Source organism: Trichophyton rubrum, assembly GCF_000151425.1.
Source record: "Trichophyton rubrum CBS 118892 genomic scaffold supercont2.10, whole genome shotgun sequence".
In the NCBI taxonomy this organism is placed as follows: Eukaryota; Fungi; Ascomycota; class Eurotiomycetes; order Onygenales; family Arthrodermataceae; genus Trichophyton; species Trichophyton rubrum.
The window spans coordinates 543,294-568,617 of record NW_003456419.1 but is presented as its reverse complement, the minus strand read 5'-3'; the positions used below and the strand labels follow the sequence as shown (position 1 = coordinate 568,617).

The window sequence follows — 25,324 nt, the reverse complement described above, 5'->3', positions numbered from 1 at the left end:
CCGCCCGCTTAATTGCACCTCAACATGATGCAACTGGTTGTGTCCCTAAAAAAAAAACCCAAAACTAAAAATAACAGCACCTGCATGCATTACTATACTGCACAGCGAGCAAGCAAGCAATGATGACTCTGTTTTTTATAGCTGCTATTTATTACCTCCGTTTCTGCCCTGCCTTTTGTTTGTCGATGTTTCCTATTTCTCTCTTCTATTTGCTTTTCCCTTTCCCGTTCTCTCTTACTAGTATAATATTGAAACTTATTTGGTGATAGACTATAATTGTTGACGTCTTGTCCTTGTCTTTTCTTTGTTATAGCGATAATGAAGAGAGCCAATAATAATATTAATTTATATAAGTGTCCATAGATATATCTATTTACCTGTCTGTTTTCTTCATCGCCCAAATACCCTAGGTTTCTCCATCAAATCTCATCTGTCTCCAGTTGGTTAACTATACCCTGTTTGATCGGCTCTTTTTAGTTTTCTCTCTGTGGCGATGGGAGGAGCCGTAGCCGCTCACCCGCATATACAGCCAGTCAAATACTGCGTACGTATCACAAGTTAATCTCCCATCCACCCACCCATTAGCATCAGCCGACATGCAAAACTAAACGCCTCCATCCAAGTGCCTAGGTTCCCCTCTGTCGGGAATCTCCTATATGCCCGCCGTCCTCCGTGACATGTAAGAAAATTTAGCCGACCCTTCTGACCAACCCCCTTTTGCCCATCGTCAATTTCAGCTCGAGATCATCCCAACATCCTTTCTCATCCTCCAATCATCTCCACCGTCGCCTATTCGTTCCTTTCCGCGCACTCACATTACAGTTTCTTTTCTGTTTGGCGGTTCCTAGCTAGCGAATGATCGCGTGTCCAGGAATGGGCAGATATGCAAGCCTTGGTTTGGTATTGGGTATATAACCTGGCAGAATCGGGGCAGGGCACGGCAGAGCAGAACAGGGCAATGCATGTTGTAACTCACTGACTATATTGGCACAGTCCGGTGTGAAGGTGTGAATTTGCCTTGGAGTAACGATGTTTTCTTTCTTTTTCTCTTCTCGTCAACTTGGTTGACGAGTTTAAGCCGTCATGTTTGCTTTTAATCTGGGAGAGAGAAAAGGAGCCAAGTTTTGGTAGAGTCTGTCACGTGATAGACTTTTGGCCCTTAGACTTCTTTTGGTCAAGCCGAAGGTGAAATTGGACGTCAAGCCCGGCTGGAGAGAGTCAAGACCGGCTGAGGATGGACGGCGATAGATGGCATGAAAGAGCCGAAGGGGGAGAGGATGTGCATTTGCTCCCCGGACGGGATGGCAAGGATGAACAATGGCAGCCATTGATTCTATCGCCGTATGCAAGGACCGGTGTTTGGTTGATGACAGTGGTGTGATACCCAGGTTGGTTTGGAGTACATGGACATAGAACGGCTTTGGCTGATCGACTGTGTAGGACTACTTGGTATATATCGGTCGATATACTTGTTTTCTGCCTTGAAATATCATCAAGTCAACCGTTCCATAGGTTGATCCGCTATAGCATACCCCGACCATATCAAACAATGGAGTCGTGAGAGATGGGTTAGCCTCCTGTATGATCTCTCGGATGGTGAATTCCGTCCCCAGAATCTGCGGCGCACACAGCTTGCCTACCCTTGTTGCCCGGCGATCAAATCGATCCAGTCCTGATACTTGCTCTCTGCACTTGCGCCATATTCTCTTCCCATCTGCTTCCCTGGCCTTGACGTTGGTGTGCGTGCCCCTTGCGACACGGCGATGAGATACCAATCAGAGGGCAGGAAAGGGGGAAGGGGGGGAGTTAGAAGGAAGTCGTGGCGTTGGAAACCAGCCTTCCTCCTCATATTCGTCATATGGAGACTTTCTCATTCGAACGGATGTTTTTCCCGCCATGCCTGTCATGAGGACGGGAACGCAGATAAGAGCATACAGAAGAAACTAACTCTCTGAGAAAAACCTACAACAAACCCAACCTAACTCCTACCTTGCAATTGGTCGCATTTGCAGTGCTTCAATATGCCTTGGCGCCGTCTTGGAAAACCGCGCAACACCACCGCCTCAATTCGTGGCGCCACTTATGGTCCGGTGCTCGGATATTTTCTTTTCGGGCCTCCCAGTTGATGCGGTTATCCATGTTGGCTACCCCACAGCGCTTGGGGCAGGGGGAGCCCATCATGGTTATGCTTTGTATAATTCTTCAATTTGAGGATCTTCAGCCCATTTGCATATATGGCGCAGCGTCTAAATACTTTTCCGTTTATTTTTATGAAAAAAAAAAAAAAAAAAAAAAAAAGGGCCTGTCCTTCTCGCCCTGGCTATGGCAAGGGCAACTGGCCCGGATGGCAATGGGACAGAGGGATCCAATGCATACAAGTGTATGATCTGCCCCAACCTTATTCAGGCCTCTGGCTTTGGCCGTTCAAGGGACTTGAAAGGTTTGTACTACCCCAAAGCATGTTCCCTGTCTGCTTATATATGCCTGTTTTTTTACGTATTCGCATCAATATTGCCTGTCCATTAATCCTGTCCAGTACCGCATCAAAGGAAGGCAGGCATTGAAGAATATACCTAAACGACCATCCCGTCCTTATTTATTCCGGCCGTGTCTTGAGGGAAGCAGCGTCTAGTACCAGCCTGAGCAAGCCATTATGCATCCCGTTCTCCCAACCGCATTGCTTTCATCTGAGGTAAAAACCAAACTGCTGCCAGGGGGCTAAACCTAACCTTGCTTCTGTTTAAAGTGGCTGTTTGCACATATTTTCTTCAATTGCCAGCACATATATTGCTCAGGCATATTTTAAGGGGAGGCCCTCGTTGTCCTCGGCGGCAGAGAACACAGACAGCAACTCAGCCCATCTACAAGGGTTACAAGGTGGAGCGGAGAAATGATCGAATAAACATACGAGTAACCGGAAGTATCCGACTAAGGACATTAACCCACCATCTCGTTCAAATCCCTCACATATCCACAGATCCATACTCCGTATAATACGTATTCGAAGTGACTTCTCAGACACGGAATATGGTAATTTCAATCATTCTTCGAACATCTGGGAGATTCAGGTCCTTCTTAGTCGTAACACTAACGGCAAAAAAATGCTTTCTCAACGTTCAACGCCCTGTCTTCTTCGCCCTGTATCCCGGCAAGCTCCGTCGTTCGAGAAGCTGAGTCTGGAGACGCCTCGGCCCCCCTTCACATGCATAACTGCTCGTTTACCTCTTTAAAGGCTTTCACGATGCTATACCAGCGCCAGGATTGCCATTGGCATGACTACAAAATATTGGGTCTTAAGTCAGCGGTGCAACATGCTGACATTGGTGGAGACCATCTAGGTAAGCGATGGGGAATTGAGCAAGGGAGTTAAGCACCATTCCATGATCACCCTGCGTCCCCGGCAGCGACAAAATGAAATCCATACACAAGAAGACTGTGCAAAGAAGATAGACGTTATGTAAATAAAAGTAATTAGCAAAGTCTACCCCCACAGGTTTGCAAGAGAGACCTGGGGAGTCCATTTCTCTTATTAATCGGTTGAGTATTCTAGATCTCGCATAGGCGCTGAATGCTATGGATCGGATGGAGTGAGCTATTGAGAGCAATCCTTGCCCCTAAGAGACACTTATGTGATGTAATAGGAAATGTCTCGCCAGATATGGATTCGCAGCTGAAGTTGTAGCTATATCGAGCATGCTAAGTAAACGTGCCTGTGTGCCCCTTCTCGGGACATTAAAGGATATTATCCGTATATAGACAGTTGGCTATAAGACGGATGACATCAGCGTAGTCTCTCTCCTATCCAGGGCAGTATTAACGGATGACCAAATCGGGACACGCCTTTATTGAAGACACCCTTCCTCCCTGTAAAGCATTGCCGAGTGCTCGGCACGCCTGAGAACCGAATCACGATGCTTGACTCATCCAGAGCTCTCCCTGGACCACTTGGTCGCCTGCGCCACCAGCATTCCCAGAGCACTCGTGTAGTTCCAGAATCCTCTTTCTTGGATTTACCCAGAAAGCCCGTCGGGATTATCAATACACACTCGCCAGAATAATTAACCCAACCATAAAAGAAGTCACCTGGCCAGACATGCCCCCAGGTCTCTATGGCTGTTTGCGTGGGGCCGCTCAAAAGCGCACATCCACGGTGTATGCTAATGAGTTAAAATGTTGAGGGGTGTTGCCTGGTACGTGTATCGCGGCTAGTACAAGGCCTGCCAACGACCCAACCATTCGCAACTATATTGTGGCTTCTCTTATTCGCAACAGCTTTGAATTGATCCTACCCCAGGTATAAACTTGAACCGAAGCCGCCAAGATGAAATGAAATAGTTGTCCTTATCGGAGTTCGGTCGGCACCGTGTCTGCTGGTGATGAGGTTAATAATTGCTTCATCTAATTGGGTCGGACCTACGCTCCAGGAGCCCCGAAGGTATCACAGACGTTACCTAGGCATGGACCTAGATATCTCTGGATTAGAAGACACCCCATATGCCGACCGCAATTCAATGCCGTATGCAGGAGCTCGTGGCGCCTCGGCTAGCATAACTACCAGAGTTGCAACCTGCATAGCTATCTTTTCCCTAGGAAGAACTAGTAACTATGATGTTATCCCGCTCTCTAGATCCATCTTGCTGGATTCCTTGAAAAAGTTAACTAATATTTCAGCAGGAATAAATTTACCCTCCATCCGATGGGAGAAAGAGAGTGACATTAAAACGATGCTATAAGAGCGGTATAAACGGACACTTACTATGGATGTTATTAGCCAGCATGCCAGTATCGTATGACATGGCAGGAAAGCAGTTAACTCTAAAACGCACCCTGCAGCCGTTTGAATCCATGGAAGGAAAATAGCCGCCACCTTTGCCGTTGAAGAATCTAACACACAATTCTTCAGCGTCTGCCCTTTATATGAAATTGTTTGGGGTGTATATATTGCCAGACAATATTAGGACCCTCCGAGATCGTTGAAAATGTTTTTGAAAAGCAACTAGTCCCACAGCAAGATAATATTGTGTCTCGGGTATTTTGGATCTGCAAATCATAGAGCTGAAATGTAGCATGAATTGGCAGCTTCCTGGGAATATGTCTCCTGTTGACCTCTGAAGCAAACCGGCTAAGAATCGGAACGTCGCATTCCTGGTGAATAAAGTAACAGATATCGACGTGTCTTTGAAAATGGTAGATCTAGGCCTCTAGCGGATCAGAGACGCCCTGGTATCAACCCTGGACCCCCGTTAGCCGCCAGAGCTCCTCCTTGAAAGGTCCATATATGCACTCTGCTACGGAGTCTCCAGCTATAGTCCAAGCCATCCTGATGCTGTAACTGAAATACCGGCGTTGTATATAGGAAGCTGTGGTAAATCCACGGGCACACATGCACCAACCAGAGTGCACATAAGGGTATAACTCATTTCTGTAGCATGAGTCAAGCTAAACTAACAGCTTCTCTAGCTCCATCTGTCCATTTGATATCAAATACTGCCCGTCCATGTCATGTCCACCGGCTGTGGACTTGATGTCTGTCACATGATAAGGCCAGCTGAGCTTACCTAATCTGCATGTCGCTTACAGAGGTGCCTTGGGGGTTGTCTTCTTTGCCTACCTTGCTGCGATGCAAGGAGAATAAGCAGTTGAGATGCATAAGATGGCCCCTGTATATTACGTACGTGCAGCTTCAGCGGCGAAAAGTGGGAGAGTGGTGTAATTCCTTTCCTCTTACGTATGTCTCCATTACATTACATATGTGTATGGATGTGCAAGGGGGTGGGAAAAGAAGCACACGGTATGCCTGCAAGGATGATGCTAGTCATTTCATCAAGTCATATTGGCTTGCCCTAGCTAAGAGACAAGGCAGGGCAAACGGAACCTTGTAACGGACAAGGTCGCGAGGGAAGTGAGGAAGTGAAGCTAGTTAGATACATTGGTTGATGAGAATGCGAATGAAGCAAATGCTCAGTCGTGTTAAGAGAAAGAAGATAATACACGCTCTCCATCCATGGATTCGCTGTAAACACAAGGAAAATAAGGAGAAGAGAAAAAGAAAAACAATGCTGAATGTTCAATGCCATGGCCATGGGTATAAACTCCGTACAGTGCAAGCAAGGAAATAACCATAAAATAGTCAGACAGAAGAAATAATGGTCAAGTATGTATAAGAAGAGGAAGAGAAGAGAGGTCTAGAACCACGCCAGCGGTCCGGATTTGATAATATTTTGCTTTTGGCGAAGAATGGGGGGAAAGTCGTTAGGGTTTCTTGATATGCCTTTCGTTCCGGTCGTGTCTGGGATGGAATGGAAATGATGTGTATGTATAGGTCGGTCGACCCGTGAATGTACCATATGCATGGAAGGGACATGGTAGGGACATGGTAGGGCGAGGGCGAAGAGCAGGAGAGCGTGAGAAGCTAAAAAGTGGCAGAAGGAAAAAGAAAGGAAAGAGCAAAGATTAATACATGTCATCTTGATATCGTGTGTCCCTGGAGGTTGAGGTAGTTGAATATCCACGACCACCGGCGCTGCTGCCACCAGACTTCTTTTTCCAACCAAGCTTCATGCCCATCTTCTTCCAGGCATTGTCTTGTCGGCTCTTGGAATGATGATGGTGGGGATGGTGCATGTCACTAGACGGCGGGGTTGTGGGCGGAGTCATGGGATCTCCTGCACCGGGGCTCGAAGGCAGGCTGCTGCCGGAGTCGTCTGTCAGAGTGCCTGAGACGGAATCACCACTGGCATAGCCATAGGGAGAGGAGCGGCTGCTGGTGGTAGTTGTCCTGGAGATGGAAGTGTGGTGAGAAGGCGGGCTAGTAGATGGGGTTGAAGAAGAATGGTATGAGAAATAGCCACTTCCAGGAGGAGCAGCGGAGCGAGGCGAGGTAACAAAGGACGACTGCGGTGATAGCCGTTTGCGCATCGACTTGTGACGGCCGACTTCACGGTCCTCGGGAGAGCCATCTCGGGAATAGCTCGGTTGTGACTGGGGCGAGACGTGGCTGTTGAGAAAGGGAATGAAGATAGACTCGTCCATAAGGTCGTGAATTCGCTTGACAGCAGCGTCGAGCGTCTCGGGTGGCGGAGGTCTTCTGAGATTGGAGTGTCTCAGCAGGGCATCCCTGACGGCGCTTGGAAGGTTGATCTCCCTGGGAGATCCCGGCATGACATAGGCGGAGAGCAGCCTATGCCAGAGCATGCAAAGATGGTCTGCTTGCGGGGAGTCTGAGAGAATAGGGAATTCGCCTAGCTGGCGGGAGACGGCATTGTATGTCTCAGCATAGCGCTTGGAGTCCATGGTGAACTCGAGCGTCTCGAGGCAGTGGTTCTGCGAAAGGTAGGCCATGAAGGCAGCGAGCGTGTAGGGAGGAGCTGCGGTGTTTGAGAGTACATCGTCCAACGTAGGCCGGGAGAGCAGCGGGCCACCTGGAAGCGCCAGACTAGACGGCCGCGAGAAGTGCCAGCCGTCCATCACCCTCTCCTCGTCCGAGTCGAGGACCGAGGGCGCCGGCGAGCTGTAGGCAGATGAGTCTGGCGTGAAACCTGGATTCCAGGTTGACGGAGTGATGGTGATAGTTGAGTAGCGCGAGCCTCTGCCGCAGGATGGCATCCCCTTGGTGGTACAGCCGGCTGGCTTCTTCGTGTTGTTGGTGTTGCTGCTGCTAGACCGGCTGCTGGTGTCTCTGGACCGGATATCTTTCCACACTCTGGCCTTCCCTTCCCCCTCCCCCTTGCTTCTGACGTGAAAGGCTGTGCTGGCCAGGGTTACGAGTGGTATCTGGATGGTCTCTCTTGGGCGAGGCGTCTCTGGCGGACGGTGGAATGGGAGTTTCTGTTCAGTGTTCAGTGTTCAATGTTCAATGGGCGGAAGCGTCAACCCAGAGATCTAGTCAACGAGGGAGTAAACACGGCGCATGAGTATGTCCGTCTTTCAAGTATGTGAGGCCAGGTCCAGCGTCTTGTATGCTGGCTGCTGGCTGCTGGCTGCTGGAGGTCGTTGTATGTGGTATGAGAGGTGTAGTTGTTGTGGTGTTGTTGGCGGGAAGACGAAGAAAGGCGGCGGCTGTTCTCTAGTTATGTATAAAAAAGACGACGACCATCATCGACCTCTCAACCAACCCCCATCGGCCAAAAGTACCCTGACTCGCAAAACACAGTGGAGAGATACTTATAAAGAGATGCTCCACCCAGGCTTCTTCGTCTGCTTCCTCGTCGTTTCTTTTTCTTATTTACTTTCCTCGTTGCTTTTTCTCCTAGTGCGGTAAACTAAACTTGTATCGACTTGGTACGAGGGCAGCCAGCGAGACAGCGAGGAGACGCAGACCAGAGCATGAGAGACCGCAGGAGACCCCCCTGTATGACCCCGGAGCCCTGCTTCTGCCGCCTGCAAGGATGGGACGTCTTCTTTTTTTTTGCAGGACGAGAATTTACAAAAAAAAAAAAAAACAGAGGCAGACGAGTTGGAGATGAGAAGGGCCAGGGCGAGGATGCACCGGCGACTCGACCGGCAGCTCTCCCCCTTTCGCTGCTGGCTCTGCTGTTGCCTCTACTTAGACCAAGCCATGAGTCAGGTAAGGGGATTCTTTTCACCTTCTAGGAAATTGCTAAAGAAGAGTTCCAGATTTATTATTGCTTTTCAAACTTCGATTATAAAGCCTATAAGCTATATTGCCTACCAACCAGCGATATATAATCACTTTCTGGCCTTAACTCTCTTCTCTCTTTTCCAGAGTTTCCAGAGTTTGAAAAGGAGAGAGAAGCAGCAGAGAGGAGAAAAAGCAAATAATAACAAAAAAAAACAAAAAAAGGTAGAGGGAAAGCCCAGTTCCCAGCGAAAGGTTGGAAAAAGCAAGGGGGGCCAGAAGAAGCCAGCCCAGCAAGCCGACATTTACGGTCGCCACCCCGGAAGCAAAAAGAAGACGAAGAAGAATCTCTCCTTCTCTTGGGCTCTTTTTGGGCTTTGGACTTGTATTTGCTTCTTCTAAACGGATCGTCAGCAAGGGATTTACAGTTTGTGCTTGATGCCACCCGCAAGTGTGACGCCAACGATCGACTGGCACGAACCGTGAAAACAGGAGGGAACAGGTAAGCTCGAGGGCTACCTTTTTGAGGGTCAATGACCAAGCCTGGAGGAGGAGCCTCCAGAAGAAGACAAGGAAAAGAGGGCAAAACAGAAAGATTGAGCCTAGAGAGAATAAGAGACAGAGAGAAGCTGTTGCTTTTTTTTCGCTTTGGTCGTACCTGAGTCTGTTTCATGCATAATAGACAGCGGCAAGTGGAGATATACAGATGAGATATTACATGCTCTCTGCTCTTCACTGCTGGTCCTCTCGATCACAACTCACCTTCCTGGTGCTTCCGGCTGCTCCGTTGAGGAAGAATATACGGGATTGAGATGGGATGGGGATATATTCCCTCAACAAGACAAACGGCCACTGAAAACCACGCCAGAAAAGCAGCAGAAACTTCGAGTAACTATCCTGAAGATTTTGACCGGGACCGGCTTCCACCTTTCCACCAGCTGGCTAGAACTCCGCCTGGGGACCTTGCTCTGTCCGTCTACCTGTCCTCGCTCTCCAGGTCGAGGTTCCTTTTGTTCTGCATCTCTCTTGTCCTTGTCAGGGCTGCTTCCGGTTGCACAGGACGACTACTAATTAACTTAACTCCTCTCCTCGCCCAGGAATCATACGTTCATCATCCCACTTTTATGTTCCTTCTTACACTCCCGCTTATCATCCTATCCTCTTCCTTTTTTACGTGGTAGCACCGAAACTGTCTAAAGGGGGGGGGGGGGGGGGTGAGGGGTGGGAAAGAGCAGGCAATCAAAAGGACAGCGAAAGCCAACCCACACCCTAGGTCCCCCATGAGGTGCAACATCGAAAAGAAAATAATAAACATATATAAGACCCGAACCCATTTCGAACAGGTCCACGGGTCGTCAAGGCCCAGGCAAGTCTAAGCAGTGTCACAGCCACAGCAGTGCTGTCGTTGCACCGCCAGCGAATAATAAGAGCCAAAAGCTCAAGGTGTATATCAACGGCCTTTATGAAGAATCAAGCGCCGAGACGACGGAGGAAAAACAAACGAAAGAGATAAAAAAGATACATTCTATCCCTCTTGCACATCAGTTCATGCCATGAGCTCGGTTTTGAATCTGGCGGGTAAAAAAAGAGTAAAGCTAGGATCAGGCCATAAGCTTCACAGAAACCACCTACGAGACTATCAGCAAAAGGCTACCTGGTGATGCTCCGCGCAGATGCCTCAAAAAATAATAATAAATTGCATGCACATCGTCGACAACTGAGAAAGTACCGCAGATTACGCAGCACCCAGTCCGTACTTAGGGGATAACTATATCAACAAGGGCAACAAGAGCGAGTCTCACAGCATCTCGTTACATACAAGTCGTACTAACACCGCCCATGACTATGTACATCCCAGAGAGGAAAATCCCAGAGAGGAAAAATGGCCTGCCAAGTCACCTTCAGGGTAAAAGCAAGAGAAGAGACCGGGCAAGGGTTCCATTTCTCCATTATTGGAACCAGAGAAAGAGATGCAATGCCTCTTGACGTCTCGTTTGCTTCATCCTGATGGCGGTGGATGATGAAGAACGGTGGCCTGACTTAACATGCCAGATTCATCATCGACAGTTCACCGTAAACCGCCTAATAAGCTAACGAACTCTCACCAGCTCGAAGCGAGATGTCGGCGTTAACTCCAGGGAAGAGCGAGAAGGAGAGAGTAATGAAGCCTGACAATTATTAAAAAATGGCTATGACAAGCACCTATAGGCGCCGTCGGCGACGCAAAAAAAATAAAGAGACTACTTTTTGACTTCTTTTTTAGCATCGATGACATCCTTACCCGGGCTGCCGATCGTCCTTTTTGCTTCTCGTTTCTTTTTTTTTTGCTCCTCGTTGCTTTTTGTTCTCTGCTTTCTCTGCCCCTTCTGGGATATCAGGCCAGGGAGCGAGAGGGAGAGAAAGAGATATACCGCCGATCTCCTGGGCACAACTATCGTCATCTTGACCTCGTTTGAGCACAACAACACGCACACACGGAACAAATCATTACTACAACTATATATATGCGCCGATGATGGGGGGATAAAAATAAAAGAAACCCACTCATGCATAGCTAAAATGCTACTATCTTAAAAGGAAGGGAAAAACGGCGAAAGAAAGAAGATTCCATGCATGAAGACTGTTCGGGAGAGCAGCTGTGAAACTATCATGAAGGGCGTGGATGCTGTGTGGCGAGTCTTCCCCTTCTCCTTTCGCTTGTTCTCCTCCCCGCGACGATGAGCAAGAGAAGACCCGTCGGATAATGCAGAGCATGATGTCAGTCGATGTACAAAAGGCGTTGTGTTGGCCGATAGGGGAATTTTGTTGATCTAAAAATGTCCGGCCGGTTGACGTTACGCCCCTTGTTTCAGACGGTTCTCCAGTTTAAAGGGAACCCATCCCATTCAGACAAACGGACGAAGCAGAAGAAGGGGGAGGTAAACACTACTACGGAGTGTATGGAACACCCCCAATGCGTGGATGCGTGTTCCTGTGTGCGCTGTCATGGTATAATGTCACAGATGCTCCATACAATCGAGATCCATGCGCGATGGCCCGGATCTCGCGGCCCATCAGGAGCCATCCAGAGAGCAGTTGCATATCCTCCGTATAACAACTGCTTACGACTCACTCTACTCGTTGTCAACACATTCCCACGGAGCAAGAGACTTTCCGGAGTGACAAGGGAGAGCTTTGATAAACACAACTTATGCTTATACTATCAGCTAAACAGTCGCACTAACGAGCAGACAAGGAGGGGTGGGCAAAAGGGCGAGTTTCCGGCTTCGCTTCCTAGGCGCTGTACATGCAAGGCCTGCATTCGTAGCGTACCAGTGCCATGGGGACTAATGTCGGCGTCGGAATCTCAGGCGTGTATCCGCCCAGCGCCTTGATACGGGAAAACCATACATCATACGTACGACTCCGTACTGCGAACAATTATCAGGAGCCGTCCTGTCTAAGCGATATGCATGGCGGCGCCTTTCCTTGAGGCTGACGTTGAAGAGCCAAAACTGTCTGCTATGGCATCGTGCATCGGGCATTCCTGTCTCTCTATCGGCCAGCAAGCAGCAACCACATCGTGCTGCAGCCACACCGCTCAAAAGGGGCCAGCAGGTAGCTACGTGCTGGCCATGCATGGAAACCACATCATACGCCGTCTTTCGACGCTGGCGGCAACGGACAGCCTCCAACAAAGAGACCTGCATCCTCAACGTGGGCCGCAGTGGGAAAGGGGGAAAAAATCTGAAAAGGATATGCAAAAATAAATCGCGCTGTCCCCCTAGAACAAACAAGGGTTTGACTTCTCTCTCTCCCTCTCCCTCTTTCTCGTTTGGCCTCTCGAGTATCCATCCAGAAAGTGGGATCATAGGGGTCTGAGATAGATTATTCTGTTCGTCCCAGTAGCGGGATGGTTAACTATTTCGTAATTGAGACCGTGTATGTTCCCTCCACCAAATCGCCGATTGGCATGGTAGTGAGGAGACGGCTGTCAATCTTTCTCGATTAAAAGAAAATGCCCGCACTGGGGCATCTCCATCAGCGTCCAAAGCACCATTGACGGAGTGTCTCTCCGTATAGCTCACACTACCAACATAGTCTCCGGATTGCTCAACGGATAATTCCAACATCTCACAGATAAGCTTGACCCTCCACCCTCCCCTTCAAAAGAGTATTAACATGCCGCTTGGTATTAGGGCCAGAGAATGGAGCGAAAATGGGGGTGGTGGATGTCTCTTCCGTCAACATCGTTGGCTGAGCATCTCACAGGCTCCCTCGCTCTCCACCCCCTGAGCCCCTGTCGGTATTATATTACACAGCGTACAGCAAGGTGTAAGGAACCCAAGCGATCAAAGGGAAGGGGAGAAAAGGCCGCAATCTCCCTTCTAGAAAGGTTCTGGAAGACAACTCCCGCCCTTTCACCCTTGTCCCTGTCCGCTTGTCCTTCTAGAATCCTTCTAGCACATGCATCCAAGTGACGAGGGTGGTTGGCCAGTTACAGCTCCTCGGGACTCGCCGCTCCTTTCTCCCGGTCGAACTTGAGATGTCCTCGACGGGGAAGGGAAGCAGAGAAGTGACATCAAGGTAGTTCTGCGGCTTCTCGCCATCACCTAGCTAGCTGGCTAGCCAACTACTAACGGCTCTACTCCATCTAGGCCTCTTTATGAAAAATCTCTGCTTTCCTTTTTTCGCCACTATCTGGCCGTGCTTTTCTACGGCTATTGACAACTTCCCGCCGAAGGGTTTTCTTCCCAGGCGGCTAGCGGGCTGGTGGCACCGTCATAAATCAAGTAATTACTATACTTATATTGCGGTACTCCACGGGAGACGGGGACAAACAATACGCGTCCAGCCCTATACGCCCGGCCCGGGGGATATGTTGCATGCCAATACGGAGTAGCTCAACGGCAGAGATTTTTTTTTAATCGCTGGTGCACATATTTCTACTTAGACTGTACCCACCTTGTATATCATCGCTGTCCCCCTCTCCATCGTCATCGTCATCTTCATCGTCATCACCACATCCGTCACTAGGCGAGTCTATCTCTCTTTATTGCTGTCTTGTTTATGTTTATTCAATTATTCTATTTTCGCCTCCAGGCTAACAAACAAGTTGGCCGAAGTGAATTTCAATATTTGACGTCGCTAAGATCGACTCCTATATACGTCAAGGATACCAAACACAGAGTCTATTCCGATCTCGTTTCCGAGACTATTGATATCAAACACGCACACACGCAATACTCTGACAACAAACATTGCCATCGGCTTTGCCCGAGCTAACCAGGTGAAAAACTCAAGTCAGGCAAGCAAGCAAAAATGAAAATCGACGGGTCCGATTTAACTATCTGTTTAATCCGTTGATGCTGGCAAACAGTTTATTTTTGCGAGAGGAAAATAAACCACCAAGTAACCCCCTTCAAACTCATGTCAAGGTGAAAAGATTAAGGATAATTTTTTAAAAGGGATAAACCCGACTGATTTAGATCATCCTTCCCCTAAGAGGATATGTTATCCGGATCTTTTCCTGCTCTTGCTCTGTGGTTCTGCTGCTTCCTTCTTCTCGGCCCTTGAGCCGTCCCTTTCTTACTGGTCTAATGCACGATCTCTCGAATTCGACTCTAGATGTCCGCTTGATTGGGTCGGGGGCTGGCTTCCGGTCGAATAATTCTTCGTGGTCGCTTGCCTCTTGACTCAAACAGGCAAAAGGCGTTCTTCTTCAAGAGAAGCCCCCTTTTGCTTTTTACCAGTCCTTTTGCCTCTGCATCAGTGCCTCTTACCAATTGATTATTCAAGCACTATACGAGTTTCTTTCTTTTTCTCCCCTTCATTGGGCACCTCAGGCTCGAAGGTTCCCAGGCTTGACGCAGGGCTTGGTTGCTCCGAAAACGGCGTTCAGGCAAGCTGCAGCCATAAAAAAAAAAAAAAAAAAAAAAAGACAGACAATGAAGAAGCAACAGTATGACCCTTCCTGTGAAGGTTGATGCTATAAATAACATAATCTATTATGATTTACTTCGTCGTCCCCTTGAATTTGGGGCCGTGAGGAGTTTGGGCCCTCGGTCAACGGCTTCTGTCTGGACGAGGCGCCGCCTTGATATACGTGCAAAGGGGCTCTCGAGCAGCCTCTGCAAGTGCCAGAGAGGAGTTAATGCTACAGACGCAGAAGAAATCTCTCTGTCGCCTGAGTCAAGATTCGTGCACTTCCCCAGGAGTCTCTTTTAATACCAACGATGCCTCAAAGGGGTCATCGCCGGCGTCATGTCCGCGCTTCCCTCCTACTTATTATTAATAATAGACACCGACTACTCGTTTCGCTTCAAGCGGTTAAGAACCGAACTAGTAGCTGTCGGTGGTTCCCGATGCGTCCGTTGGCCTGCCTCTCTCTCCCTGGAGAATCCGGGGGAAGGTTGAATGAGATCGTCACAAGACCCGTCTGCTCGGTAAGGGGTTCGATGTTTGAAGCCAGCGATGGTCGTCGGTAAGGCAGAAACGAGAGGGGAGAAAAGTTGAGATGTCGCCATCGCCATGGAGAAACAAGAGAACAAGAGAAAGAAGGTTAAGACTTAAAATCTTCGAATTATTAAGGTCGATCGATCACCGTCATGGCTCCATCCGAATCAGTTTGATATCTTCGCGCTTGCTAGTGGACTATACATGGTAGATCCTGGCTATCAAGTATCACATGTCCGACTTTTCTCCAGCTTCTTCATCTCGTGGATCAATTACTGCGACTCTAGTCTGGCGTATATTCAAGAGATATACGCTACTATCAATGAATCTGCCACTCTAAAGGGTGTGTATGGGGAGCAGTACTTGCGCCCTATCGCCAGTTCCCCATTATTAGCCGGGAGGATTGGATCTATCTAGAAAAATTCAATACCAGTCCGTCGTATTTGTGGGCGACTACAGATGATGATGACATGGCGACATTCGATTTGATCAAGTGGAATGACACAAGAGGGAGGTGAAAGCGAAGCAGGATGACCCTCCTTCGCTCCTTTCTCCATCCCTCGGCCCAAAAGCATGGCAAGGGCAAGCAAGGAGAGTACCCTGATACATACTTCTCGTGTTCATCGGGCCGCAAGAAGCTGACGGGATGGATGGCCAAGAGAGAGGATGCTTGTCATTGACCACACGCACACACGCAGGAGACTCAGCTGTTGGAATTATTAATGTATATGAACCAACACCTGGAAATGAGCAATACTCCCTACGCTTGCCTCCAGGCCCATGATTGACCAGTTTTGATCCCCGGTAAGCTCGGCCAAGAAGGTTGCTGTTGGGAAAAAGGAAGAAGATACCTAGATGGCCAAGCTTTGCGGGGAGGACGAGCATCTGGGGTAACTTGTCTTCCTTCCCTCGTACGACGTTTGATACTGGATGGGTGGATGGAGATGGCGAACCCGTTGAAACTATCAGAGTCCTAGTGTAGGCGGATGGGTTAGCCAGCTATAGCGGTGGTTGCTTATGGCCATCATCAGCTCATTGTGGCGTTCCTCCCTTGACCGTCTTTTTACTTCTACCCGATCTTCTACGTCTCGGTTGAGAGAGTGTGATAGAGAGACTCGGAGACTGGTCTCTTGGTCTTCCGTTCCCTGCCAGTTATACCATTAACCCATATTGAAGGATACACAATGTCATCATCGAACGGGATGGATACAACATCCCTCGGCGCTTGTTGACTTTTCCGGGGTTGCCGGAACTGCCGGTGTTCTCTCCCTTGCCTCTCCCACCATGCATAGTTACAGTTTTAGTTGTATATATACACATATGCTCATTGTGTGTATATATATAGCTGTTTTCTTGTCGAACACGACCCTGAGCCCACTTTCAATCACATTATCACCCAACTAGTGCCATCAAATATTGTCATGGTTATCCCTCCCACCCTGATAGTTGCTGCCCACTATTGGCCGCGGATCAACGGCCCAGGATGCCGACAGACTAGGGGCTGTGTTTATGTCTGGGGGAGGAGTTTATTGCGTGGGCCTCCAAACCCTGGAGAGGGTTATTCTGGTGACCCCGCGACCTGATGGTGCGAGATTGATAGTTGATGCTTGCTGCTAGTTCATGCAACTATAACCAGATGGTTGGATAGGAACGGCGCCGTTTCAGCAGCGCAATCATGGGGCATATGGGGGTTATGGAGTCGTCTCTCCCGCTGTCATTTTTGCAGCTGAAGGGCTGACGCATGCCTAAGTTGAGTTGAAAGATCGGTGGTTCCATATTCCACTCTCTATGGATCCATGTTTATGATCCGTGATTGATCGATGTTTTGACGATCACGGCGAGCCGGGTGGGAAGCGTTGCGTCACTGACATCTATATTTCAAACAGCATATACGACGCACTGCTCAACAGTAGGACTCAAGGCCATCTGGGCTTGTAAGACATTACAGGCTCGTTGGCATTGGGGTTTAACATATTCTAGATCTGGTGTACATCGCTTGCATGGGCGAATCAATGACATACATATATTAAGAGACATTTTTGTTTATATATAATAACCATGTGGCCATGCGCGGCTGCAAGGCACGCAGCCAGACCCTTCGCCTTTGCCTCCGTCTTTCCTCTAGGGAAGGAGCAGCAATATAAACCATGCATCCTGATGCCACGAGATGCATACAGGAAATGAACTGCATGTCATCGTCATCATAATCTTCCTTTGTATCTTTTCTTCTTCGCCGAAAAGAAATCAGTTGAATTGGACTACCTAATCCGGCGATTGGTAGCGAAGACACCCCGATTAGGGGCTTCAAGTACCTTCTTGGTCGGCTACGAGACAAGAGGAAGAATTTTATACGGCGTATACTCCGTACAGCAGATAAGGGAAGAGACGCCGCCCTTCATCTCGCCTATGCAGGAAGAGGACCTTTTCTTCTTCCGATACCTGCAGCTGTCTTCTTATGGGATGGAAGATGGACCCGGCCACTCGGCGTTTGCCATGTTGTTTGTTATTAATTCCTAGTGAGTTACCGGCCAGCAGGGCTGCCGTTGTCTCGACTAGTTGAGATACCCCAGGAAGAAGCAGCTGAAATTGAAAATAAGTAAATAAATAAAAGAGAAAAGGAAACACATTATATCCAAGGTCCCGGTACCTGGGAACCCCCTTAGAATGGTTGGAATTAATATTATACCATTCACCTGGGATTGACTAGCGATATTAGCAGTCCTTTGAAGGATGACCTCCCTACTTCCTCCAAGGAACCTCGTTTGCAACTTTACGTACAGCTTATCTGTTAGCTCAAACGGATACGTGAACTCTCCTTCCCGGCTTTGTCTCCAGGGAGGCGACGTCCGTCTTCCAGCCAGCATGTTCGAGGCGCTTGACCCTGCCCTTAAACGTCCTCGTATGCTCCTGCAGCGTGTCTCTCAAAATAGATAGTACCGACACCGATGGTGACAGCTCACCCTGATCGTCTTGTTTCTCGTGTCTGCAAGTAGCTGTGCTATTTTTCCCAGCCAGATGTCGAGAAACAAGAAGCGCATGACTCCATGCTTTCAGCTGTGCTTTTGCAGTAGCTCCGGCCTTTAGAACGATGGCCCCTCTGCGGGACAGGGGGTCAAAGTAGAGGATGTACTCCTCTTCCCTGAATAGTTCGAGAAGAGCCGTCAGATTGGTACTGGTGTTCATAGTTGTGCTACTCGTTTGGCCGGTCTCTAGGGCGCCTCCTCTATCAGCCTGTTCAGGTAGGAGTAGTAGTAGCTGCTCCAGGGAGGTTCCAATTTGACAGGTTCCCAGAATACCACTAGATTCAGCATTCCACCGGAGCACACCATCTCTCTCGAAGATTCGTTCTTCCTCTGAAGCCTCTGCTGGCGTGAGGACTCGGTCGTCCTCAAAGAGATAGGAGAAGACAATATTGGCACGCTGGCGGTTCAGAGTTGTCATTTTGACTGCTCTGACTGCGGCGTGGTTTGTCCCCAGGTGTACGATGAGTAAAATTATCAAGGCAATCCACGTTTCTAGTGGTGACGTGATGTATGAAACCACTACGCTGCCAACCTATATGTCTCCTTAGTTATGTTCAGTTGCAACCGGCACTGATTAAAAGAAGAAAGAGTGCATACAAGCATTCCAGCGAGAGATATAACGGTTTCCTGACTTGAATCTTTCTATTCAATCACCATCAGCTTCACCCTGTCAGTTGTGACTGTTGGATATTTAGTCCTACCGCATTCAATTCTCCCAGGTTCCCCCATCTTGCAAAATGAGCGCTCAAGCTGGCCTTGGAGCTACCAGCTGCAACACCGCACAATGCCCTCAGCACACTGGAAAGACTGAGAAGACCTACCCTAACAGGCTTAGGGAAGATGGGGGACAAACAGTCCAGCACCATCGCTGAATCGTTAAGAATGTCGGCGGCCAGCCTGTACAATTTGCATTCTGGTTCGAGTGATGTCCCGAGACGATGAGCAAACAGGATGGTGGCTATCCTTCCCATGCTCTCCTGCAGGACATTGAGAAGCAGGGCTGCCGTGGGAGACGCGGTGGCATCTCCGACACCGACGCCTGAGAGATGTTAGTACAAGATTCTCAAAGGTCTATAAGGCTGAATGCATGCCTTGAAGGACTGCTCTGGATGACAGGAGGCCTGCAATTGAGCTTGAAAATGCTTGTAGGGAGTCCTAGTATACGGCGGTTAAACTTCATGTTCTGTCTGACATTCCGAAGCAGCATTGTTTATTGACTAACATAGATTTGATACCTGGATGTCTAGAGTCAGCCAGGCATCCACGACAGTCAAAATGAAGAAGACTTACTCAATGTAATCGTCTGTGACGCTGTGCGGGTATCCGGCTGGTAGGAATACGTTCAGGATGGAGGTTAGGTAGGAGGTTGATGACGGCAGTTTTGGCGGCAACTGCAGCAGGTCAGCATCGACTTCAGCATGTCAAGTATGAGCAACATCCTTCTCCAGCATATGATACGTCTATGATACATCTTATGGCATGGGCCTCACTGCATGCTGCGAGGAAATGACAATGTCGAGTGTATATCAAATCACCATCAACACTCAAGGTGCATCCACAAACATCCACAGCACCCATAAACCGCAAATCAAGCATTGGTATAAGTTTCGGTAACCAGGCTTGTAACAGGATAACATACAATAATTTCCACACTTTCAGGCCGGCGCTTCGACCGCAGCCTGCTGCTTGGACAGAGATAGGTCTTGACCGTCGTCCCGATCTCGTTCGTCTCCTTGACGATCAGCTCTGGTGCCGTGACTGGAGCCATCAAAACGGAACCGCAGCTACCAGGCCTGCCGGTGATTGGTGTCTTATTTATGAGCAAGGTCGAGGGCAAAGGCTGGTTTCCAGGGATGAGACGAAGCTTCTGCTCGAGTGTGTGGCTGAAGAGATTCTGCTTTGAAGTTGGCACTGCATATTGGTCGAGCAGGCCGAGTTTTGGCCCTTAACTATTTTTTCGCCAGCCGAGAGAGCGAACTTAGTCAAGCGCCGGGGAGCATCTACAGAACATCCACGCTCTAGGGGTTGCCACAAGCGGGCGGAGGATAGGGGAGAGCACAGTCTGGATGTCTCTTGGGATGGCCCTGGGATGGCCGCATTCAGCGTGGCCAGCCATGGTTCATCCAGCGCGAGAGCTCCAGACAGCCTTAAAAATTACGCAACGGGCTACTATGTATAGAAATAATCCGGGGTAAAGCTAGATAAAGCTGGGAGCTATGGGCGAGAGATAAGACGAGCGCGGCCGTCCTCGTATTGGCAGAGCAGAGGGATTAAGAAGAAAGGCCGGTTGCTGGTTCTGCTTAGGCTGGAAGCTACCAAAAGGGCGAGAAGCGAGAGAGCCTAATATCTATGCAATCATCAATGCTTGGGTTTCATACATTTGCTCACGGCCAAGAGGGACAAGACAGACCAGGGCCGGATAGACCGTGGAAGGCAAGGAAAGACGGTGGTCAAAGTGCTCAGGCAGGCGGCGCCCCCCTTGTTCCTACCTACATATATATACGCTGCGAGATGTTCGGGATACAAGGAATCGGAGGACAGGGGGAGGTGGTGGCCTGCATGCAGAGAAAACGCCGAAGATCACCTCATGCTCGGGACTATATCTGTCCGTCTGTCCGCGGCGAGGTTGGAAACCGGAGATGCATCGGAGGCTAGAACGCCGACGGTGAAGAAGCTGGGAGGTTGGCAGACGGGTTGCGAGTGAATGATATACTAGTTAAGTAGCATATTAAAAGGATAAAAAGGCAGGTAAGTACAGTTGAAAGGTGGTACAGTACAGTGCAGCTTTGCCCGAGTCCCCCCGCCCGCCCCCCCATCACCAGCCAGCAGCCCGCCCGCTGTCGCTCAAAAATCCAGCCGGCCAACCAGGCCCAACCAAAGGCCCCTCCATAAACCAAACCATGGAAAAAGCAAGTAGACAGTTCCCAACACCAGAGATAACGAACTCTGTAAAAGGAGGTGAAGAAAAAGAAACGAGAAACAAAAGTGATGAACTCCGTCCAGCGCCGATAAGCTGAGAATACCCAAGCTTCAGGTTAAAGTAAAAAGAAAGAGGGAAAAAAAAGGAAATGAGAAGAGAGGAGTAGAAACGGGAAGACTGTGTTGCTCCGTGTGGTGTTCCGTTCGCTTCATTGCCATGCTGTAATGCTATGCTGAGCTGTTCCGTGCAGCTGCTGCTCTGTTGTTTCGTTCTCGTGCAGTTGTGCCATAATTCTTGTTTTGTGAAGGGCAGTATATAATGATCCGAGAGAGTGGAAAAGAGCGCATCTCCTTACTCGATCAGTCGGACGTATACAGGCGTCGTGTGTTGTATGGGGTTTAGTGTGTTTTATATATCCCCTTGTCGAAACCAGCTCAGATAGGTGGGTATATGTCGTGGCAGTGTATTGCATCGTAAGCTCCATCATTCCGTCCAACCCATTCTTGTCTTGGAAGAGGGTAAAAAGGCTACAGTAAAGGAAAATGAATGTGCCATTAGCCAAGATCGGGGAACCATTCAAGCGAACATGCTTGCCCCGCCGGTCTCAATGGCATCGATCTCAGCCTGAGACCAGGGAGCACGTCTGAATCTGGCGGGGAGGTCGTTGCGGTCGAAGTACTCGCCCTTCTTGGGGGCGACAGGGCCCAGGGCAGCGCCCGAGGAGGCTCCGATGCTGGAGAAGGGGCGGTATGTGGTGTTGAGAGGACCATGCTGCTGGGCTTTGGCACGGTAGGTGACGAAGGAGTCGGGGAGCTGGTGAGTTGGCGAGGCGGGATGGGGTTGAGGAGAGTGGTCAATGGAGGCTAGCAGCAGTCAGTCAGCTAAAACAAGTCCTCTAGCATCACCGAGGGGTTCCTTTTCGAGCATACCTGGGACGGTGCGCTTGCCCATGAACTTGATCAGAGGCTGGCGAGCTGCAGCAGCTTGGCGGAGGACGGTGGTGGCCTGCATCTTGAATTGGCTGTGTTGGTTGAAGTCGACGACGGAGCTGCTGGTGCTGTAGCGGCGGTAGCTGTCTGTGGTTTGCTGAGTCTGCAGGCGGCGGGATTGATATATAAGTATCAGACGCTGAGGTTGCTGCCGTTGGAAGATGTTGAGAAGGAAGAAAGTGTGAGAAAAGCGAGAGTTTTCGTGTTGAGCTTCGGAGCTAACTAGCGGGTGACTAAGCAGCGGGAGGAAAAGGTTGAGCAAGGAAAAAACCGCGACGGGCGGAGAGATAGGGAAGCAAGACGCATGCTGATTGGTGCTTGGCACGGCGGCCTTATCTCGGTGTTCGGTTCCGTCTTCGGCGCCGGGTCGGCTGCTTAGGTAAGAGCTTATGTAAACGAACCTATGGCTCGCGTTCGGCGCGATAAGGCCGCGATAGGCAGACTTGGAGGCCGAAAGGCGACGACGACGACGACGACGAACGACGAGAAGACGAGAAGATGCATGAGATCCTCCTGTTCGCCTCCGTCCCTGCGGCCCAGCATGACGACCTGCTGCACCAGCTCGCTGGGCTGGCCGCCATGCAGCCGACGGAGGTGCTGGAGCGCCGCCTGCTCTTCAAGTCCTTCCGCAAGCCGGGCTACATCAAGCCGCGAGTCGGCGGCAGCCAGGCTCAGGGCCAGGAGGCGGTCTTCAGCGACGTCCAGCGGTTGATCAAGATGCTGGGCTCTGGCATGTACCATATCCAGGTCGTGAGCGATGTCGACAAGGCCGCCAGCAGCGCTGACGGTGGCGCGATGGGCGTCGCGGAGGACCAGGCAGAGTGGAGGATCGAGTTCAAGGACGTCCCTGATGCCGGAGCTGCCACTGGAGTAACCACGCGGTTTGCGGCCTCTGCGCGGGTACCCGACTACTACATCTCGTCCCTGAACGAATGGGGGTTCAAGTAGGTTCTTCGTCCTCGGTTAACTGTCATCATTTTTTGTCTTGTGATCGACTGACCAACGTCTCTAGCTATTGCTCTGAATATGTCGTGGAAGGCAACATCCTCGTTCTCGATGAAGCAGTACTATTCCTCCACCGTATACTCGTCATTCCTCCCGAGATACACAAGCCATCACATGCTGGAAAGCCTCTCTCCCGTCTGCCCCCATACGACCAGCTAAAACCCCTCGATTCCAATGGAGGGTATGTCCTGCAGGCGTGTTTTACAATACAAGACAGCAACAGCCCCGACTTGCTCAGGTCGACCTCCCAACGCATGCTGGCGCTGAAGGAGCAGCTGCGGCCAGCCATAAGACTCGAGCCGGGGGACAGGCTGGCTCTTGATCCCAGAGTGAAAGCAGGCACTCTCTAGACACATGCACCATTGCCATGGCATACGTAGATTCTGTACAATATTTTAGAGCTCACCACCACTGGCGACCAACTAATGACTGAGCGTTCTCGTAATATACCTCCTTCTTCTCTTCTCTGGACTTTCGCTCGGCTTGATGTGTTGATGATCCCCAAAAAGGGTTAAATGGGGATCTCATGGCACGTGACTTCGCGTTCGCGTCAGAAAGTTTGAAAGCTTAAACTCGTCTTTTCAGCCTCAAAAAAAAGTGTTACTTGAGGGCGGCTGCCTGGGCGACATCAACATCAACAGCAAGAAATAATAGCATATGATATATCTATGTGGTTGCGGCGTCGGCTGGCCTACCGTGCAGTATATACCTCTGTTTGCGGTCAGCTTAACGTCGTGGCTGTATTTCCTCACTTCACAATGCCCTCGCCAGGCTCCAAGAGACCGCTCTCTAGCACCGAGCGCGCCATTTCACCTCCAACCAAGAAGAAGGTGAAAGTAGAGGCCTCCGTCACTAGTATGTCATCCCATTACCGTTGGTCCAATATCATCACTAATACCACCATTTCAGGCCAAACAGTCGCTAATTTCTTTAAACCTGCTTCTCAGAAGCCTACGCCCAGCCAGCCGAAGAAGGTGTCATGGCACATAGTGAACAACAGTTGCATCGTGGGCCGCTATCTCGTTGGCCAAAAGGGCGAGACGCAAAAAGAGGAGCAGAGCAATGAGATTAAGATTGCTGCCTTTGACTTTGTATGTATACCTTCAGTTATCCAACATCTAACCGTTTTGGATGTACCGGATGGCTCAATCTACCCCGGATTGGACGGCGAGAATGCTGACTGTAACCATAGGACCACACTCTTATAATGCCCAAATCCAATTCCAGGTTCTCCCGCTCTGCCTCTGACTGGAAGTGGTGGGATGCCAGCGTCCCGTCTAAACTCAAACAACTTGCGGCGGACGGTTACACGCTTGTCATCGTCTCGAACCAAAAGGCAGTCAGCTTGAAACCCGATGGGAAAGCAAAAACAGGCAACTCTGATTCAAAGAGCTTGTCCGTACTGAAGGAGAAAATCACGACCATGCTGGATACGCTGGACTTGGATGTCCCAGTTAGCATTTATGCTGCCACGCAGTATGACGAATATAGGAAGCCTAGGATGGGGATGTGGAGGGAGATGGTAAAGGATTTGGGACTGGATATGAGTGATGACGTGGATGATCAAGAAGCATCGAGACCAATAAAGACACTGGATCTGGAAAGCTCCATCTTCGTTGGCGATGCTGCGGGTCGAAAGGGAGACCATTCTTGCTGTGATAGGTACGTTGTCAAATCTGTTTGTCTTTTTTTCTGTTTGCCTGGATTTCAAAAAAATCTTCAAGTTGACCTTGATCCCTTTTTTAAGAAACTTCGCTGCAAACGTTGGTATACAGTTTAAGACCCCAGAGGAGTTCTTTCGGGATGAACCGCCCGCCCCCGTGGAAGTCGACGTGTTCGATCCCAAGAATTATATGGGCATGGATACACCATCGACGGATGGGTTGGACAAGATCTCTTCTCCTTTTACAAAACAGAGTGATACAGAACTGGTGCTCTTATGTGGCAGTCCGGGATCAGGGAAGTCGACGTTTTACTGGAAGCACTTGCAGCCTCTCGGGTATGAGAGGGTGAATCAAGACATCCTCAAGACGGTACGTTGCCTCTCTCCTCTTCTTGGCCTGTCAAATAATCCTTCTCTCTGTATACATGCGTACACCGACTAACATGATGAAAACGGATCAGAGACAAAAGTGTCTAAAAGTTGCAAACGAGAATCTGCTGGCCGGCAAGTCTGTGGCAGTCGGTACGTTTCCTACCAATAGCCAGCACCTGATTTCCTTTTACTATACCCTCCATAGCTGTTCCGTATTGACTCTGGATATCTACTTAGACAACACCAATGCCAACAAATCCACCCGCGCCGAATGGATATCTCTTGCGAAATCACACAGTCTCCCAATCAGATGCATCTACCTTCCACTCCGATCTCAGT

The 25,324-nt window shown here is 49.6% G+C and overlaps 6 protein-coding genes across 6 annotated transcripts; 2 read left to right on the top strand and 4 right to left on the bottom strand.

Annotated features, from left to right (window-relative positions):
* Positions 1–2,298: 2,298 nt before the first annotated feature.
* On the bottom strand, positions 2,299–8,026 carry TERG_07571 (uncharacterized protein). The gene has a single exon (XM_047748796.1). It carries the CDS (start codon positions 7,603–7,605, stop codon positions 6,454–6,456), a length of 1,152 nt encoding a protein of 383 aa, XP_047604785.1. The 5' UTR covers positions 7,606–8,026; the 3' UTR covers positions 2,299–6,453.
* Positions 8,027–8,456: 430 nt separating this feature from the next.
* On the bottom strand, positions 8,457–9,736 carry TERG_07570 (uncharacterized protein). Its single transcript, XM_003231904.2, has one exon. It carries the CDS (start codon positions 9,249–9,251, stop codon positions 8,652–8,654), a length of 600 nt encoding a protein of 199 aa, XP_003231952.1. The 5' UTR covers positions 9,252–9,736; the 3' UTR covers positions 8,457–8,651.
* An 8,070-nt stretch (positions 9,737–17,806) lies between these two features.
* Positions 17,807–19,804, bottom strand: TERG_07567 (uncharacterized protein; the record flags this gene model as incomplete). The annotated part of the gene is made up of 7 exons (XM_003231901.1): positions 17,807–18,568; positions 18,634–18,678; positions 18,738–19,075; positions 19,128–19,191; positions 19,259–19,271; positions 19,327–19,427; positions 19,676–19,804. 7 exons carry the CDS (start codon positions 19,802–19,804, stop codon positions 17,807–17,809), a joined length of 1,452 nt encoding a protein of 483 aa, XP_003231949.1.
* Positions 19,805–20,853: 1,049 nt separating this feature from the next.
* TERG_07565 (uncharacterized protein) lies at positions 20,854–22,293 on the bottom strand. The gene is made up of 2 exons (XM_003231898.2): positions 21,886–22,293; positions 20,854–21,819 (listed from the first exon to the last, which is right to left on the bottom strand). Exons 1-2 carry the CDS (start codon positions 21,965–21,967, stop codon positions 21,533–21,535), a joined length of 369 nt encoding a protein of 122 aa, XP_003231946.1. The 5' UTR covers positions 21,968–22,293; the 3' UTR covers positions 20,854–21,532.
* A 150-nt stretch (positions 22,294–22,443) lies between these two features.
* On the top strand, positions 22,444–23,300 carry TERG_07564 (uncharacterized protein; the record flags this gene model as incomplete). The annotated part of the gene is made up of 2 exons (XM_003231897.1): positions 22,444–22,889; positions 22,958–23,300. The coding sequence occupies 2 exons, from the start codon at positions 22,444–22,446 to the stop codon at positions 23,298–23,300; spliced, it is 789 nt and encodes a 262-aa protein (XP_003231945.1).
* A 318-nt stretch (positions 23,301–23,618) lies between these two features.
* Positions 23,619–24,730, top strand: TERG_07563 (DNA 3'-phosphatase; the record flags this gene model as incomplete). The annotated part of the gene is made up of 3 exons (XM_047748795.1): positions 23,619–23,805; positions 23,860–24,041; positions 24,143–24,730. 3 exons carry the CDS (start codon positions 23,619–23,621, stop codon positions 24,728–24,730), a joined length of 957 nt encoding a protein of 318 aa, XP_047604784.1.
* Between the last annotated feature and the right edge of the window lie 594 nt (positions 24,731–25,324).

Coding starts and splice junctions, on each gene's coding strand:
- TERG_07571 (XM_047748796.1), bottom strand. CDS start 7,605: ATGCCATCCTGCGGCAGAGGCTCGCGCTACTCAACTATCACCATCACT.
- TERG_07570 (XM_003231904.2), bottom strand. CDS start 9,251: ATGAAACAGACTCAGGTACGACCAAAGCGAAAAAAAAGCAACAGCTTC.
- TERG_07565 (XM_003231898.2), bottom strand. CDS start 21,967: ATGCAGGCCACCACCGTCCTCCGCCAAGCTGCTGCAGCTCGCCAGCCT. Junction 21,820..21,885: donor GGGCAAGCGCACCGTCCCAG/GTATGCTCGAAA, acceptor GACTGCTGCTAG/CCTCCATTGACCACTCTCCT.